The following is a 16444-nucleotide window of genomic DNA, read 5'->3' as shown; positions in this document are numbered from 1 at the left end:
ACAAAAAAACATTTTAAATCTTCCTATAGTTTGGTCGTACTGGGTACTAGTAGAAAGTTAAACGCAATCATTAAATAACTAAGTAAATATCCTGTATTCACACTGTACATCAATAATCCAAAATATATATTTATATATTACTGGCTATGTAAATCCAGACAGGACACTATTATGCTTAAGAGGAATTGACTGAAACTGACAGAAATCTAACTTTTTGAGTGGCAAAGGCACTTTTTTCATTGCATCATTTACAGGGAGAACATTTTCTCTATGTGATCTATTTTAAAGGATCAATATACTACTGTTGTCTAAATGCATAACTAGAAAGATTTAAAATACTTAAGCGTTTCAACAGCTACGTGTGACATCATGTTGAGTTTTAAAGTTGTATTTGTTGGGGGATGCCTTTCATGTATCTGAAACAGGATGTCAGACTGTACAGTGCAGTGAACTCATATAGGAAGATGTTACACAATAATTGGGATGAGAATAGAACAGAAAATAGAAAACAGTGTATACATAAAGATACATTCAAGTCTATAGGAAAAATAAAAGTTTACAAATGATTTGCATGCACAAAGGAACTTGATATTAAATGTACTTGCACTAGAAAGGAATAAGAAGACACATTCGACAGAATGCAAAGGAAAAACAAAAACACCTCAAAAGACACATGCTGAGTCTGAATGAAGAAACACACTTTAGTAATAAATTCATGCAAGACAAACCATAACCAAAAAGTGTTAATGATGAAACACTGACTAGAAAAGAAGTTGCAGTGTAACAAGTCTGTTTTTTACCTTCACTATCTGACATGGTGCCCTGAAGATCATCCAGCAGCACATAACTCCTACCCCTTGTTGGCTCTTCCCTGATATGTTGCTGCTGCTGGGAGTCTTGCAATGAAAGGCAAGAACCAAACTGGTCCCTTGAATCGGCTGAGATGGGAGGCAGAGGTCCCGCTGATGCGCGGGCCATACCCATAGGCTGCCCAACAGGGCTCAGTGGACTCTCTTCTTCTGAATTCTGGGCCACTATAGGTATTCTGCCGCGTCCACTTTGGACAATGGGAAGGCTAGTAGGTTTGGTGCGACCAGATGGGGTTTGATAATTTGGGCCGTCTCCAGATGCTTCACCATCTCCTTTCAGCCTGAGTGAAGAGCTCGATGGGTCTCTTTTGATAGACAAGTCCAGGCCATAGCAAGATGTTGGCCTGGAGGATGGTCTTGAACGACTACCACTAGGATAGGCAGAATCCAAACCCAAGCTCTGACCCAAGTTTAGTGACCCAGCCAAGTTAGCACCCAGGGTGGATCCTAAATACTTTTGCTGCTCTGCAATATTCTTCCGAAGACCAAAGGTAATCTCATCCTGCAAGAGACGGCTGGATCTTGGGGATGCACTGGTGGACCCCAAATAGCTGGTATAGTCAGTCTCTAAACCTCTACTGTCTGTAATAGAGGAATACTTGGAGGAGATTTTAGGATCTAGTAGTGGTGTCTTATGTTTTTGGTACAACATAGATGCTGGGAGTTGTTTAGCTGCCTGCTTCTCAAGAGTAAGTCGACTGATGCTATACTTTTCTGACTTTGGATAGTGTCTCTGAGAGTAACCAGAGATGCTAGAGCTTGGTGTATAGTAGTGCTGCGAGAGACCTGTCAATTGTTCTAAGTTTTCGGTCCCACCTGTACTTCTCCTAAACTCTTGCTTAAGCTGCTGCTTTAAAAGTTTCAGTTCATAGGGTTCCTCCATGGTATCCTCTTCGTCAGGGGTCTTTCCAAAGGTATGAAGTCTGGACGTGGATCCCAAATAGTCAGTAGACCCCAGATCAGCAGCACTCCTACGAAGCAGTTTCTCTGCCTTTGCCAGCTCCCTCTCAGCCAGACTATAAGATGAGGACAGACCTGTGGAGCCCTTAGCTAGTTCTGCAGCATCTTCTAGCAGCATGTAACTCCGAGGTGTGTGGTGATCTACATCTGTGTAGTAGGAATCAGACACAGCTGACATTGGGCTACCTGCTATACTTCCCACTTCTAAGGCTCTGAGATCAAGATGATTCCCATATTTGTCATACTTAACACCAAGGTAAGCTGATGAAGTGGGATCAGGTTGACGGCTAATGACATCATATTTCGTTGCATCAAGCTCTGAGAGTAGGGCTGCTTGTCTCGCAGCTTTCTGCTGCAACAAAAGCATTTGGTGGTAACTCTGCTGCTGGGAGGTAGTGAGCGAAGGGACAGAGGAGTAGATCGAATGAGACTGGTAGGACTGAGGTGTCTGGTAGAGAGACTGCTGAAATTGACTTTGAGGGTATTGGTACTGAGAGTATTTTCCATACTCATGCTTGGTTTGTGGTGGGACAAAGTCATCCAATTCTGACTGAGGAGCTGTCCTGGGACGTTCAAGACCATGACCTTCAATCTCCTCATCCTCACCACCCCCTCTAGTCTCTCGGATGTTGCTAACCTCACTGTCTGACATGTAGTCTCTGTCCTCTGCAACACTCTGTAAGTAGGCCCTTTCCCTCTTCTCTCTTTCTTTAAGCAGTGCGTCTTTTCTACGATTAATGCCCATCTCCAAGTATCTTAGCTTTGCATCTATCTCTTTCTCCTCCTCATCTAATTCTGCTTGTCTTTTGCGGAGCTTGGAAGACTCGCGCTCCACCAGATCTAGCTCTCGATCAATGTCTTGTAGGATCTTGGCGCGTGCCATGTTGGAATTACGGCACATTCTTCGACGAGCTGAGCCAGTGCTATATGCTGTTTGTCCAGTGGTTGTTGACTCATCCTCTGATGGAGGATTTGGGAGAGTCCTCTTCACCTTCTTTTGAGTCCCTGTTGGTGTACCACCTGAGCCTTTGCCCTGTAGGAAAAAAAGTGTTGTAAAAAAGTAGTTTAGTTCCCAAAATAAATGTTTAACGAGCCTTCATCTTCAAAAACAATATGTTACTCAGACAAATTAATTAGTGATAACTGCTAGATTTTATATGAGTAATTAAAACAGAGCAAACTGTATAAATTTAAGTTGTTTGATAGTCTTCCTCTAAGGATGTATTGTAGAAAAGTGATTGAAAGACAAATTGTTGATTACCTTTTTTCTAGGTAACAGTAACATATGTATCTCTGCCCATAAATATTCCACACTATTGTTGCACAAGAAATAATTTATTCACAAACCCTTGATGGATCTCTGACAGCTCAGTGTTTTCCTGCAACCTCAGCTTATTTCCAACTGTTTATGTATGTATGAGATTGTCAGTGGTGAATTGCCCAGGCAGAAAACTGACTACAATACTCCATGAGATTTTACCTAGAAATGGGATTAAGCTGAAGCTAACTCTCTGGAAATGTCAAAATTAATCAACCAAAAGAAAAGTTTAAACACAGCTCACACCATCTGAATGTTAAAATAAATTCATATTTTTGGTTTTTGGTTTTGCTTCCTGGATTTATGTCAATTACAGTGGTACTACTTACAGTATAGCCTTCACCATACTGGGTTCCAGATGTTGCTCTTTCTTCTCCTGTTGGACTCATGGGCTTAGGGTCAGACATAGATCTCTGCATGGATTTCTGTCCTCTGGGACTTGCTGGAGAGGCTTTTGATGGATCAGGACTTCCTCTTAGGTTTTGTGGGCTAGTATCACCAAGGGATTTATCATAAGACACAAACTCAAGGGATTTGCTTGGTGAGATACAAGGGGATACAGGGGAATAGAGCACTTTGGGGGATTTAGGAGGGGCCTGAAGAGTAGAAGAATCAGCTTTGAGGTTAGCAGACTGTCCTATTTCTAAGGGGGTAGGTCGTTTCTTTGGTGAGGTCCTTTCAGAATCTGAAAGCTCCATTCTGGTATCCATTCTAATGTTCCCATCTGTATCAGTTTGAATAGAAATCTCAGTGTGGGCTTGAAGAGACATCTCAGAGTGCCCACCCCTATCACCTCTGGCAGTACGTGGACGGCTTTGTCTGCTTCTGTTCTGAGCCTCCCATTCATCTTGATCCTCATCATCAGTCTGTACACAACTGTCAACACTCTTTTTAGCAGTTCTCTTTTTTCTACCTGCTGTGTAAGCTTTGCTGACTGCTTCATCCTCTTCATCTGTCTGGCACCCACTATCTGTGATCTTTCGGGCCAGTACAGTGCCATCAGGTCCTAAGACAACTGCCTCTTGTATGTCCCCACCTGGGTACATCTGACGAAGCTTTTGCTCTTCCAGTTGCAGACGGAGCTGCTCTTGGAGTCTCTGAATCTGCTCAAGCTGCTGCTGCTGCTGAGCGTAAGTTTCTTTCTGCATTATAAGGTGAGCCTGTCTTTCCTCTTCTTGCTGGGCAAGTATCTGCTGTTTCATGGCCTGCAGCTCCTCCAGTTCCTTTTGCACCATGAGTTGTTCGTGTTCTCGGAAGCGCTGAATTTCCTGCCGTTCCCATTCTAATTCCTCAGCCAGGCGCTGTTGCTTGAGTTTTTCCATTTCTAGTCTCTCGCGCTCTGCCTGATACTGGCTGTCTCCAGGAACCATGGGTGAAGAAAGCGCTTCCAGTGAAGCAGCTATAGCCTCCAGAGATGCATCAGTATAGGTGTCAAGAGATAAAGAGGTTGCTGCTGTAGTTGCAGCATCACCAGCAGTAGTACCTCCTCTAGATATCTCTAGATTGAGTGGGGCATCTGCTTGTTCTTCTGCTGCAGTAGTAGAGATAGTGGATAGAAAACTGTGGGATCGAGTAAGTGGTAGGTTCTGGAGGTTGGAAAGAGAAGGCATGGTGTCGCTGGTATGCATACCTGACAGGGTGTTGTATGCTGTACTAAATATGGACCCTGGCTGGGTGGTAATGGCATATGTAGATGGGACTGGGGCTGCGACAGAGGAATAAACCACTCCATTTGATGATCTCAAAACACTGCTTGTACCAAAGAGTGTGCCAACAGCACTTGTGACTCTATCTTGAGAATAGGGAGGAATTGTCATTCCAGCGTAAGTTCCTTTCTTGGAGTAGTCAACAGCTTCACCTGTCAAAAGTCAAAGATATCATTTCAGTCCCAGTATTACAGAATGATTAATTGTTGAAGCAAGCCATGCCTTGTTCAAATAATGAAAAAAGGTGGAAGACCAAAAAAAAACTCCAATGAGGTTCAACAAAGTAACAGCATGCAGGTACATGCAAAAAATATAATGGTAAAACAAAAAGATGATAAAAAATACAAAGAAAAAATGTCCATGCAAAACAAAATAAAAACAAAAAGTAGCCATTATTTCCACATTAGCCATGAATAAGTGGAAGCAGTTCAAAGTGACATTTAAGTGACAGGTCTGCAATGTCACTGCACTGACCTGCATCAGAAATCTTTGCTGAGGTAAGATCTACTGCACCTTCAGTTGTGCCACTGAAATTATAGCTGTTTTTACTCTTGTAAATGAAGAGGCCAGCTTCTGCTAGGTTAGTATCTGACATAGAAGGTTTAATTCCACCAAACCCTCTCATGCCATAAGGCGACCTGTCATACTGATAGTGGTCGTCACGATATCCAAAGCGATCTTCAGGCAAGGGTGTGGTAGGTTGGTGAGTAGCACAACTTCCTGCAAATGGAAGCTTGTACACAACATCACAACATACAGCTCTTTTCCCTGCAGTCAGATCCACTGGTTTGCCATCGTCTGTGATTACAGCTGTAACCACTTCGGTAGACGCAGCATCCACTGAAACCACAGTGTTGAATGGTTTATTTGTGCTGAGGTCAACAGCTCCTGACACTGTGGTTGTGCCATTAGTTAATCCATTAGCAATACAACTTGCAACAGAAGCGGGTGCAATTGTTACAGGGGTGGCCTGGAGTGTTCCTCCACTTGTACTAGATCCAACTGAGAGATTAATAGGGATCTCAGCAGTAGCATGAGTAGATCGCTGAGAGTCAATTGGTCGATAAATAATTTGAGAAACAGGTTCAAATGATTTGTTTTTTGTTAGCTGAAGGGGTACTGAAGAGGGTAAAGAGGTGTCCAAGTTGTCGCGTCGCTGGATTGTGGCAGCACAGGTCACGATGGTGATGCTATCAGTTACTATAGAAACTGTAGATGATTCAGCACTGAGGTTGACCACAGGGGACTGCACTGCACTGCTGTGACGACTGACATCAGTTGTAAGCGACTGACGTCTTGAGTCTGGACCAGCAGACAGATCCACACCACGTGTGGTTGATTCTGGATCCACTTTCATAGTCCTAAGATCTACCACCTCAGAAGGCTGAAGAGCCTGTCCATTCTGTGCTGGCAACTGGGGCATAGGCTTCTGCATTGAGATTGGGAGACCATTTGCCCTTGGAGCTGGCACTGGTGGTGGTGTCCTTTCATGAACAACAGAGACAGTGGTCCTTTGGACTTCTGTGGTAACCACTTGAGAGATGAGGTTGGGCATCACCACAGGTGGCTGTGCTGAGGCTGATATAGCCTCAATTATATGACAAGAACTAGATACATGTTTTTCAGGGCCACAAATTTCTTGACTTTCAATGGATTCTGTGACTCGTGTATATGCCAGAGGCACCCTGGTTGTTTGAGGAGGTGTTTGTTGCTGCTGCTGCTGTGAATATGGTTGAGGTTGAGGCTGCTGATGGTGGTAAGTCTCAGGCTGAGCTTGCCATGAAGGAGATGCTGGACCAGGGCTAGAGGGAGCATGAGTGGTAACACTATCTACAGGAGAGCTAGGCTGAGATGGCAGAGTGATGACCACGTATGTGTCACGAAGATTGCTGGCATATCTTGGAGAAGAAGGAGACTTTGGGGATGGTTGAAACATTTTGCTTTCAGAAGTGGGGCTTAGATTAAGGGCTATGTCACTAGGACCTGTGGGAAGTACAGAGGGTCTTTGTGGATGTGGGGCATGGGCAGGTGATGAAGGCTGTGAGCCAGGCTTTGGTGCAATTGGTGGTTTAACACCATGTCCTGGTTTGTGGCTATCCCCAATTCCAACGGGGATGGATGGCTTTGGGGGTACAGGAGGGGGAACATGAGGTTTGTATGTTGGAGTAACTACTTGTCTTGTAGGTGGTGCTTGAGCTGTAGTCATAGTCACTGTCTCTTGCCTTACTGGAGTTGCTGAAGCCTGAGGTGGAAGTGGAACTGGAGCTTTCCTGGGAAAAACAGTAGGTTTAGGAGGAGTGGGAGGAGGCAGCGGTGGTGCAACAGGTTCTTCTGTTTTTTCCTGAGAATTAGCCCTACGCAGGACAGTTGGCTTCGGGGGCACGGGTGGGGCAGTTGATACTACACTTGGTATACTAGGTGTATACTGGGGGACTGTAGGCAAGGGTGATACACTGGCAATCACAGGAGCTGATGTTTTTGTAGATGCACTAGTCAAGTCCACAATATCGCCTTGGGATGCTTTGATTGTGGTTTCAGGTTGCTGATCTGATATGGATGATGGAAAAGTTTCTTTCACAGGCTCAGTTTCCATTGCTGATGTGACATCTGATACAGCATTTTTCTCCTCTTCCTTTTTAGGTATAATTTCATCATCAGAAGATAACTCTCCTGAAGAGCACTGCGTTACTTTTAAGTCTGGAATAGGGTGGAGTGCCTTTCTAGATGCAGTGGCTTCTACTTTTGGCTCATGCTGAGTTGGACTTGTTCCAGGAGTCAGGACTCTTTTCATTAGCTCTTCATAGGCAGTTTCAGCATCCAGCAATGGCTTCCCATCCATGTCTAATGTTATTGTACTGCTTTTGGAAACAGTAATATCAGCAGGTTGTAGCACAATTTCTGGGTTAGTACTTTCCTTTTTTGCCTGCATATTTTGGTATTCCTGCTCCAGCTGCATGAATTCCTTTCTTTTCTTTATCATGTCTTCATAAACTTCATCTGGCGATCGCAGCTTTTTGGGCTGAGTGGGAACAGTAATCTTCTCTGGCTCCTCGAGATCAGCTGTTGAATTGTCAATAAGAGATGCATAAGCATAATCTTCGATGAGCATGCCTCCATATAGGGACTCTTTTTCTGGCTGAATCTCACCTTTGTCAGTTGTTGGAGACTTGGCCCTCAGCATTATCTCCTCATAAGCTTCATCAGCAGATCTTAGAGGTTTTTTCTGTGGTTTATCAATATTTTGATCATCTGTTGGGGAGTGAAGAGATACCGACATGGGCAGCTGATAGGTTTTCTGGACTGCCGCAATCTTTGCAGCATGGATTTCCAATCCTTCAGGATCTGATTCAATACTGGGTGAAAAGTCTGAGCAAGATGATCGTCTAATCTCCTCCATTTCAGCTTCTTGCCTCTGCTCTTCAGTTGGCGAGGCATCTTCAATAGGGGAAAGGTTGCTTGGCGGTGTCTTTTGATGCTCTCGCCTCCTCTGGGCTCGAATCTCATCTTTATCTTTTTTGGATTTTTTCCCTGAGCCCTTCTGTTTTTCTTGCTCCCTGAGCAGCTCCTCCTCTTCCCGTAACTCTTCTTCCTCAGAAGAGTCTTCAATAGTTGGCAGCATTTGACCAGGTTGTCTGTGTTTGGCTTTCCTGTGCTGTTTACCTTCACCACTGCGGATATGGCTCGGACTACTGCTATCACTGTCTTCATCCAGTGAGGAGAGGGATGTTGGGGAAGTTCCAGGAGTGAAGCTGGATGCATGTAGACTGGAAGACCCCTCACCTCTAGACCGATCATCTGGAGAATCTGTCAGGCTTTCCATTTCAGGCTCTCCATCATCATTGGGTATACACACAGGGCTGCTAGTTGTATTCAGCTCCATAGTTTGGAATTTGCGAACTGCAGTACCACTTTGTTGCTTCCCTTCTTTTGTTTCTGCTTCCATATCTTTGTTTATATCAGGTTTATCCACTAAAGTACCAAATTCCTTATCTTCATCATCTGGGCTTATGGTGCTTTTCTTGGTAAGCCGTCTGACTTTCCCTGTTGTGCCCTTCTCTACAGTTTGTGTTTTCTTTTGTTCCTTTTGTTTCTTCTCGTCCTCTCTGATCTTTCGCCGAATTAGGTTTTCCTCATCAGATGGTGAAGCATCTTCATTCTCACTCATTTCCATTATCTGTTTTCGGATAAATTCTTCATCATCTCCTGACATAGGGCTTTCTTTTCCAAAGCTTTCACTGCTATCGTCCAGGGAATCTGCCTTGACATCCACGGGCACAAGGAGCTTTTTCTTTGTGGTACGATTGGCATTCTTATCAGAAACCTCTCTGTCCTCTTCCGAGCTAGGAGAGTCAGGTGAGAGAGGAAGCACTTCTAATTTACGCCTGGCCTTTAGAGTGTCTGTTTGTTTCTCCTCTTCTTGTGTGGTTGCCTGCGCCTCAAGGATGGGCAGGACAGTGCTTTCTAGCTTTGCTAGGTCTGATGGGCTGGTTGGGCTGCCTTCCTTGACAGCTGCTTCTTTAATTCCAGGCTCTTTCAAGGTCTCCACTGTTTTCACCTGATGAATAAAAAAAAACAACTTTTTCAGTATATATGCTTAATTTCTGACAATTACGAAGACAGTTGTTTTAAATAAGCACAATATCCAAGTTCATATAAATTTAGGAATGACAGGAATGAAAAATGAATATTTAAAATATACTTCAGGAGTTAATAGGAATGACTAGTGTGGGGTATTTTTAACAATGACCATATGAGAGCAAAACCTTGAAGTATTATCCAGCTCTTACTATTCCACTTTTCAGGAATGTCATATGCTTAATGAGTAATCCAAACATTAAACTGTACATTTAACAATTTAGACATACATTGTTTAATTTGGCACAAAATTAAGTGAGCATTTTTATTAAAATGAATATCTATGTGTACTTAAAGTAGATAATCATGGTATTGTAATGTAATGACTCATTGTGTTTCACTGTGTGTGTAATAACATGTCAGCTCATTTGACTAGTTCTTTGGAAGTGTCTACTACTGTATTTCCCTCATTTGTGCTTCTTGTATTTTAACATGTGAGTAATATTGCTTCCACTTATCTGTCATTCATTTGGCACAACAAGAAGTCATTAAAAGCAACTCTGATACATCAAATTAGCTGAGGAGGAATCTATTTAGTGTAGCAGCATGTTTTTAAAGAAATATTAATATTTGGTCCAAGATTATCACTAATTTTATTGCAAGGTGAAGCAGTAGGATATATTGTTCTACCAATACTTCATTCAACCTCTAGTAAAACCCATCTGGAATAAACAATTTTTCATTTCCTCCAACTGTAAATTTTTGTTTTATATTTAAGTTATTTAAGTGTTTTTGCAATGGTCAAGCAGTTCTGAAAGATCATTTTTTCTAATCTACCACTACATCTGCTAAATACTATGGTCACCTCAGAAAGTTCAGCTTCATCATTGAGCTTTTCAAGAGGCTCCTTTTCCTCCTCCATGTTAGTGTTTTCCTCCTTCGGGCTGCTGTCCTGCTCACTTACTACAGAAACTGGGATTTCAGGTTCTGTGACAGGAGCTGAAGATACTGATAGAGGTACACCTCCATTTTCAAAAGCTGTCTCTGATACTTCATCCTTCTTTGATATTGCATCCTTGCCTACATCAAACTCTGCAGTGCCTTCTTTGTCGCACACTGCGTTTGCCTCTGATACTGAAATAGTTGTCTGCATGTTGCCAGCAACAGGTTGTGACTCATCGTCTTTTTTGTCACATTTTGCTTCGTCCTTCTCTTTGATTGACAATTCAACAACTTTTTCGAGCTCTTGCTCATCGCCGCCTGTCACAGCTGATGTATCTTTCTCTGCTTCGTGTTGATTTTCAGCAATACTCTTTGTCTTTTGTGAACCCATCTCTGACTCATCTTGGAAAAGGTTCACCTCACGGGCTTGATCGCTGACATTTGTCTTACTGGTAACCGCTGAGGATAACGAGGTGTCTACACTTTGCACTGGCACCTCATTGACCATTTGTGGCTCTTCGAAATCAGGGGGTGGTGGAACAGAGATAACCGTTGCATTGTCAGATTTATTATCTGATTTTAACACCGTGGCTTCGGGTGTACACTCTTCTTCGACCGCAGTCTTTCCTTTCTCCTGTGACTTCTCTGACAAGCATGCTGTTTCAATAATGCTCTCCTCAGCTGGCTCATTCTTTGTTCCTGCTTTTATCTTGTTCTGTATATCTATTTCTTCTTTTGGCATTTCCTCCGGAACAGTTGCAGCCAGCTCTAATCCCGTTGCAGATTCCTTCTTGTCAAGTAAAGGAGACGCATTTTCTGTATTAGTAACATTCTCTTCCAGAGGTTTCTGGTTACTTTCATTATGAACTGTATTCTCCTCATTTGCTTTTTCCTCAGCAGCTTCCTCATCATCAGGTTTTACCTCAGTAGTTATCGGTACACATGCATTTGTTTTAATCTCAACTGATGTTCCCTCATCAGCTCCCTCGGGTGCTTTCTGCGCTGTTGTGTCTACCTCATTATTAAGTTCCTGAGAAACTTTATTTTCAGTGGTGTTCTCCTCATTTGATTTCTCCACAGCTTTCGTTTCTCCTTCAAACTGAGCAACAGGAGAGGATTTATCTGCCAGATCAAGTAATGTGGGCTCCTGATCTTTTTCTGACTGTTCATTTTTCACTTCGTTTGCCTGACCTTTTCCCTCTGAAGCTGAGACAGGATGCTTTTCTGATACTGCAGAAGAAATTTCAGGTTCTACACTTGCTGCCTCTTTTAGTTTAAATTCTTCCTCAGCTTTATCAGGTTCAGGGACATCACCTTGTTTAACAAGGGACGCAGAGTTTTTCGGTTCTACTTCTGTCGTTACTTCTGCACTAACATCACTCATGACATTAGGTGTTGTTCCACTGTCAGGTGGAGTGTGATCTGCTGGAGTAACTTGTGGTTCACCTATCAGGGGTTTCTCGGCTAAAACCTCTGTTGTTTTCTCCTCTTTCACACTTGCAGCTGTAGTATCAGGTTGAACAGGAGCTGTTTCCTGTCTGACTGCTTCGGGGATCAAAGCAGGCTTTGGCTCAGCTGCATTTGTTGTCACTTCTGGATGCTTTTCTTGAGTGGGTTCCACTTTCTTACTATCTGCCAGGGGAGCGGCAGCCTCACTTTGCGTAATCTTGGGATTTGGCTCAGTTTCTGCCCCAGCAGGATCTGTTGTCTTGTCTAAACCTGCATTAGTCAATGGATTTTGTGTCTCACCTTCCACAGGGAGAGAAAGGTCCTCTGTGGGTTTCTCAGAACTACTATTATGTTGCACAACTGCTGGGATTTCACTGACAGTTGCACTCTGTGCTTGTTGCTCATCATTAGCTATCTCTGTACAGGGATGAGGATGGTCCTCTGATTCTTTCTCAGAGCTACTCTGTTGTTGCTCAGCTGCTGGGAGTTCACTGACAGTTTGTTGATCAGAATCAAATGGCTCTTTCCCTGGCTGAGGGGGATCCTCTGCTATTCTCTCAGAGCTGTTTTGCTGTTGCTCGGCTTGTGGGGCTACTTGGGTACTATCAGCTAAACTCTCTGAAACAGGAACTTCTTTCTCAGGGTAGATAGCATTCTCATCTTCTTCTTGTTGTTCTGTTGTCTGTGGTGGGTCATGCGAACTGTTCTCAGGAGGAGGAGTGCTATGATTAGGTGAAATTACTGCACTATCAAGCTCAGCCTCAGAGGGTGCTAATTTGGTCTCAAAGGTTAGGTTTGCTGGTTCTACTACTGGAACCTCCTTCTCAGGGTGAATAGTATGCTCATCTGCTATTGTTTGATTTTGTTCTTTTGAGTGTGAACCATTCTCAGGAGGAGGAATACTATGATTAGGCAAAATCAGTGCACTCTCAGGCATGGAGTCAGTAGGGGTTGTGGGCAATACTTTGGTTTCAGAAGCTTGTGGGGTTAGGTTTGCTGGTTCTACTACAGGAACGTCTTTTTCAGAATGAATAACAGTCTCATTTGCTAGTGTTTGGTTTTGTTCTTTTGATTCTAAACTGTTCTCATTAGGAGGAATACTATGATTAGGTGAAACTAGTGCACTATCAGGTGTTGATTCAGGAGGGGTTGTGGGCACTACCTTGGTCTCAGAAGCTGGTGGGGTTGGCTCTGCTGGTTCTACTACAGGTTTGCTATCTACAGCAGCAGGGGGAGGGGTGGAGGAGGGAACAGGACCGGGAGGCTGCTTCTTCGGGGAAGCCAAGGATGATGGTGAAACATCTCCCAGCTGGCCTGACATCGCTCTTTGAGTTTGACAGGTGAGGCAAAGCCATTCTTTCTGTAAGAGAAACATAAAAAAAACACTGTTAGTAATTTTGCGTGAATGTTTTTACAACCCAAAGTCCAACTGTGTAGCATCCCCTCTTCTTGTAAGAACAGTTCATAAACCTCTGGGAACTCAGGAGACCAGTTGATGGACTTTTGGGAGAGAAATGAGGTTCCATACTTCTTCATCTGATAGAGGAGTATAGCTGCTCAAAAGTCCTGTGTTTTCTTTGCTGTATTTTGAATTCCATGGTGCTCCGAATGTTTTCCATTAATGAAAAGTTTACCACTATATGTTGAAATACGCAAGGCCTTCTGGAAGAGACAATATGCGGCTCTAAAACCAATATATATACCTTTCAGCATTGATGGCTGGCATCAGATGCAAGCTTTAGAACTGATCTGTCCTCTTTAGTCCTCTTAGAGAACACAGCGTCCAAAAAGACTTTTAAAATTTGATTAATCTGACCTGACCACAGAATATTTTTCCATTTTCCATCAGTTCATTTTAAATGAGTTCTGGCACAGACAAGACAGCAGTGTTTCTGGATCATGCTCACATATGGCTTCTTTTTTGCATGACAGAGCTACAGTTGCAGATGACACAGTGAACCACGTTCTCAGACAGAGATTTCTGGATGTGTTCCTGAGCCCATGCAGTGATTTCCATGACAGAGTCAGGCTTGTTTTTAATGCAGTGCCTTGTTCCTTGCCCACATAGATTTGTATACTGTAAGATATTCAAAGTCTTCACAATTTTGAGGAACAGTATCCTTATTATTAATTGTTCTACAATTTAGAAACTGTTTTGCAGATTGGCGAGACTCTGCCCAAAAGATGCTCTTTTTATCATTATACTTCTAACACTGTGAAACAAAATGTTTCTGCGCATTTAAAATGTCACTGTGACAAGTTACACTGTGACAGTATAACTTCTATTTTCAAGGGGAGCTTTTACTTTTGTGGGACTTAAGAGATAGGTCCATGCATAATGCATAGTAATGGGACCAGGGGTTTACCAAGGCATGTCAGAAAGGGTTGGGTGGCCTATGCAGACATTTATGAGGCAAACTAAGCACAGAGACTCCGTTATTATAGGACTTGCTGTGTATGTGTACAAGTGTATATGAACATAATAGGTGCATCTGTATCAGCAGAATTTTTACATAACGAGACTGTTGTCATCAGCAAAATGTTAATTAAACACTTCAAACATGAGCAATTTCAGGTGTGCTGGTTTAGTTTACCAGTTACTTAACATGTATGTCCAAGTTTGAATCCACCCTGTTACTATTTACTATATATCTTTCTCCCAGCTTTCCTGTCTTCTCTCTACTGTCCTATTGCAAAAAAGCCCCCTCCCCACCCCCCCTTCCTACTTAGCTAGCAGTAGGAATCTTTCCAAAGATCCTCTGCTTCTTAAATATGTCATTTACCTTCATTACATCTCTAATATGATTGTGATACACAAAAAACTGTAAAGAATTTTTTTTGCAATATTTTCGCAATAACTTCCTGCTTAAAATTGCGTGGGATGTAATTCTGGAAGAGGACACGTGCTGATATAACTCTAACTTCTAATGTTAGAGTTATGTATGTAATGCCAATCCTATTATGGCTGGGTTTTCCTGGGCACTCACTTAAACACAGGACACTTGAGGAGCAAGGAACTATTCAATGTAGGGACACAAGACCAGACCAAATAGTCTGGAAAAGCAAAGCAAAAAACAAACAAACAAACCACAAAACACCTCATTTCACATTTCGCCAAGTGCTCTGATATTCCTCTGTGAACCTCTCTTGTGAATGTCTTCGCCTGGCTTAGCAGCAGGGTTTATGCTAAATTCAGAAAAGATCACAGGCTGTATGCTAAGCCATGCAGCAGACAAGCCACCTCTGTCCAAGCGCAGACAGAGAGAAAGAAACAAGGAGACGGGAGGGGAGGAGAGAAGATGACAGAGGGAATGTTGCAGCAGCACAGTCAGATTAAATAAGACATGATATGCCATGTTTTAGACCATGCCTATAAAATAAACCTTACTCTTGTACCGTACTGTAGACTTTACCCGAAATGACAGTTGGGTATTGTAACTCATGAAGGAACAATATTTTAGTATATGTGAAATAGCAACTCAAAAATGATATTACTGCATGTGTGTATGTCCAAGTATTATCCATTTGACCTCTTCTGTGGGTCCCTGCTCAAACAACTTGAGACAGGAGCTCCTCCGGCTTGAGGGCTGCATCAGTTAAACCAGAGAGGGCAGGCGCTGATAGCTGGAGTGATGGCCGCCGATAGGAAACGCAAGAAATCAACTCAGACTGTCGGTCAGCCTCAGCCACTTCACAGCCAGTCATCACCAACGTTATCAAGACATCAGAGCTGGAACACCTACAGCTATTACTGCTCCTTTTAATACACTTACTGTAATCACTGTGTCTCTTATAGCTAGTGAGATAAACCAAACCAAGCCTTTTAAGCCTTGAATCACTGCCCCATTAAATGAAATGTGCTAATTTTATCTACAATACAACTCACTGGCAATCTCAAATGCAGTTCCTACCTTACAGTTATCACACTGAAAAGCAGTCAATAAATTGTACTGCTAGCTTTATACAAAACTAGACAAGGCAACTTTTTCACTGCAGACGTCAGAACCTTAATACACATCCCGGATGTCCTTTGGCCCCAGAAAATATGCAGTGGGAATAAGTAACTTCGGTATCTGAGTTTTGGCTTAGCGTATGCCTGACAAAATGAGCAACTTGGGCTATGGTAAGTAGCAAGGGACAGAGTATTCTCAAACTTATTTAGCAAAAGAAAACTAGAAGTCAGACTGTAATACTTCATTCACAGTCACCATCTACTTCTACCATCAGAAAAGATTTCTCACAGGTCTCAGCAAAGTCATCACAAATTCTATTTACGGGGTGACGAAACAGCATCTAAATTAGCAAGTATCTTACACTACTCTCTGAGACTCACCATGTAATCAAGCCATCTCATCTCGTGGTGAAACCTGAATTAGTCACGAAAGCAGTCTTTTTGTACTAGTGCATTTAGACTTGTGTTTAATGGCCTCAGACTGTATGACAACTGTATATCCATGTACATGAAAAATGATGAACATCAATCAACAGCTTCCATTCTCTGACTAAATCACAAAGTGCCAGAATCAGTTTCACAGCAGGAAGTAATTGGCATTAGCTGCTTTCTTATTTCAGATTAGAGTGAGCATGACGCAGAACAGGTGAGGACTGTTTACTTGTTGGGAATT

General features: G+C 42.8%; 1 protein-coding gene across 7 annotated transcripts in view; it reads right to left on the bottom strand.

Moving 5' to 3' along the window:
• pcloa (piccolo presynaptic cytomatrix protein a) overlaps positions 1–16444 on the bottom strand; it is a 57174-nt gene that overhangs the window by 22392 nt on the left and 18338 nt on the right. For all 7 annotated transcript variants that reach the window (XM_019347130.2, XM_025899676.1, XM_019347124.2 and 4 more), the window contains exons 4-7: positions 12982–13179; positions 5328–9408; positions 3477–5005; positions 801–2862 (exon numbers count right to left, since the gene is read on the bottom strand). In XM_019347130.2, the coding sequence (XP_019202675.1) occupies positions 801–2862; positions 3477–5005; positions 5328–9408; positions 12982–13179 (7870 nt within the window). The remainder of the gene's footprint in view (positions 1–800; positions 2863–3476; positions 5006–5327; positions 9409–12981; positions 13180–16444) is intronic.

This window comes from Oreochromis niloticus, linkage group LG17 (genome assembly GCF_001858045.2).
Source record: "Oreochromis niloticus isolate F11D_XX linkage group LG17, O_niloticus_UMD_NMBU, whole genome shotgun sequence".
NCBI classification, from domain to species: Eukaryota; Metazoa; Chordata; class Actinopteri; order Cichliformes; family Cichlidae; genus Oreochromis; species Oreochromis niloticus.
Note: the sequence above shows the minus strand (reverse complement) of the source record. Positions and strands in the feature narration are given on the sequence as shown.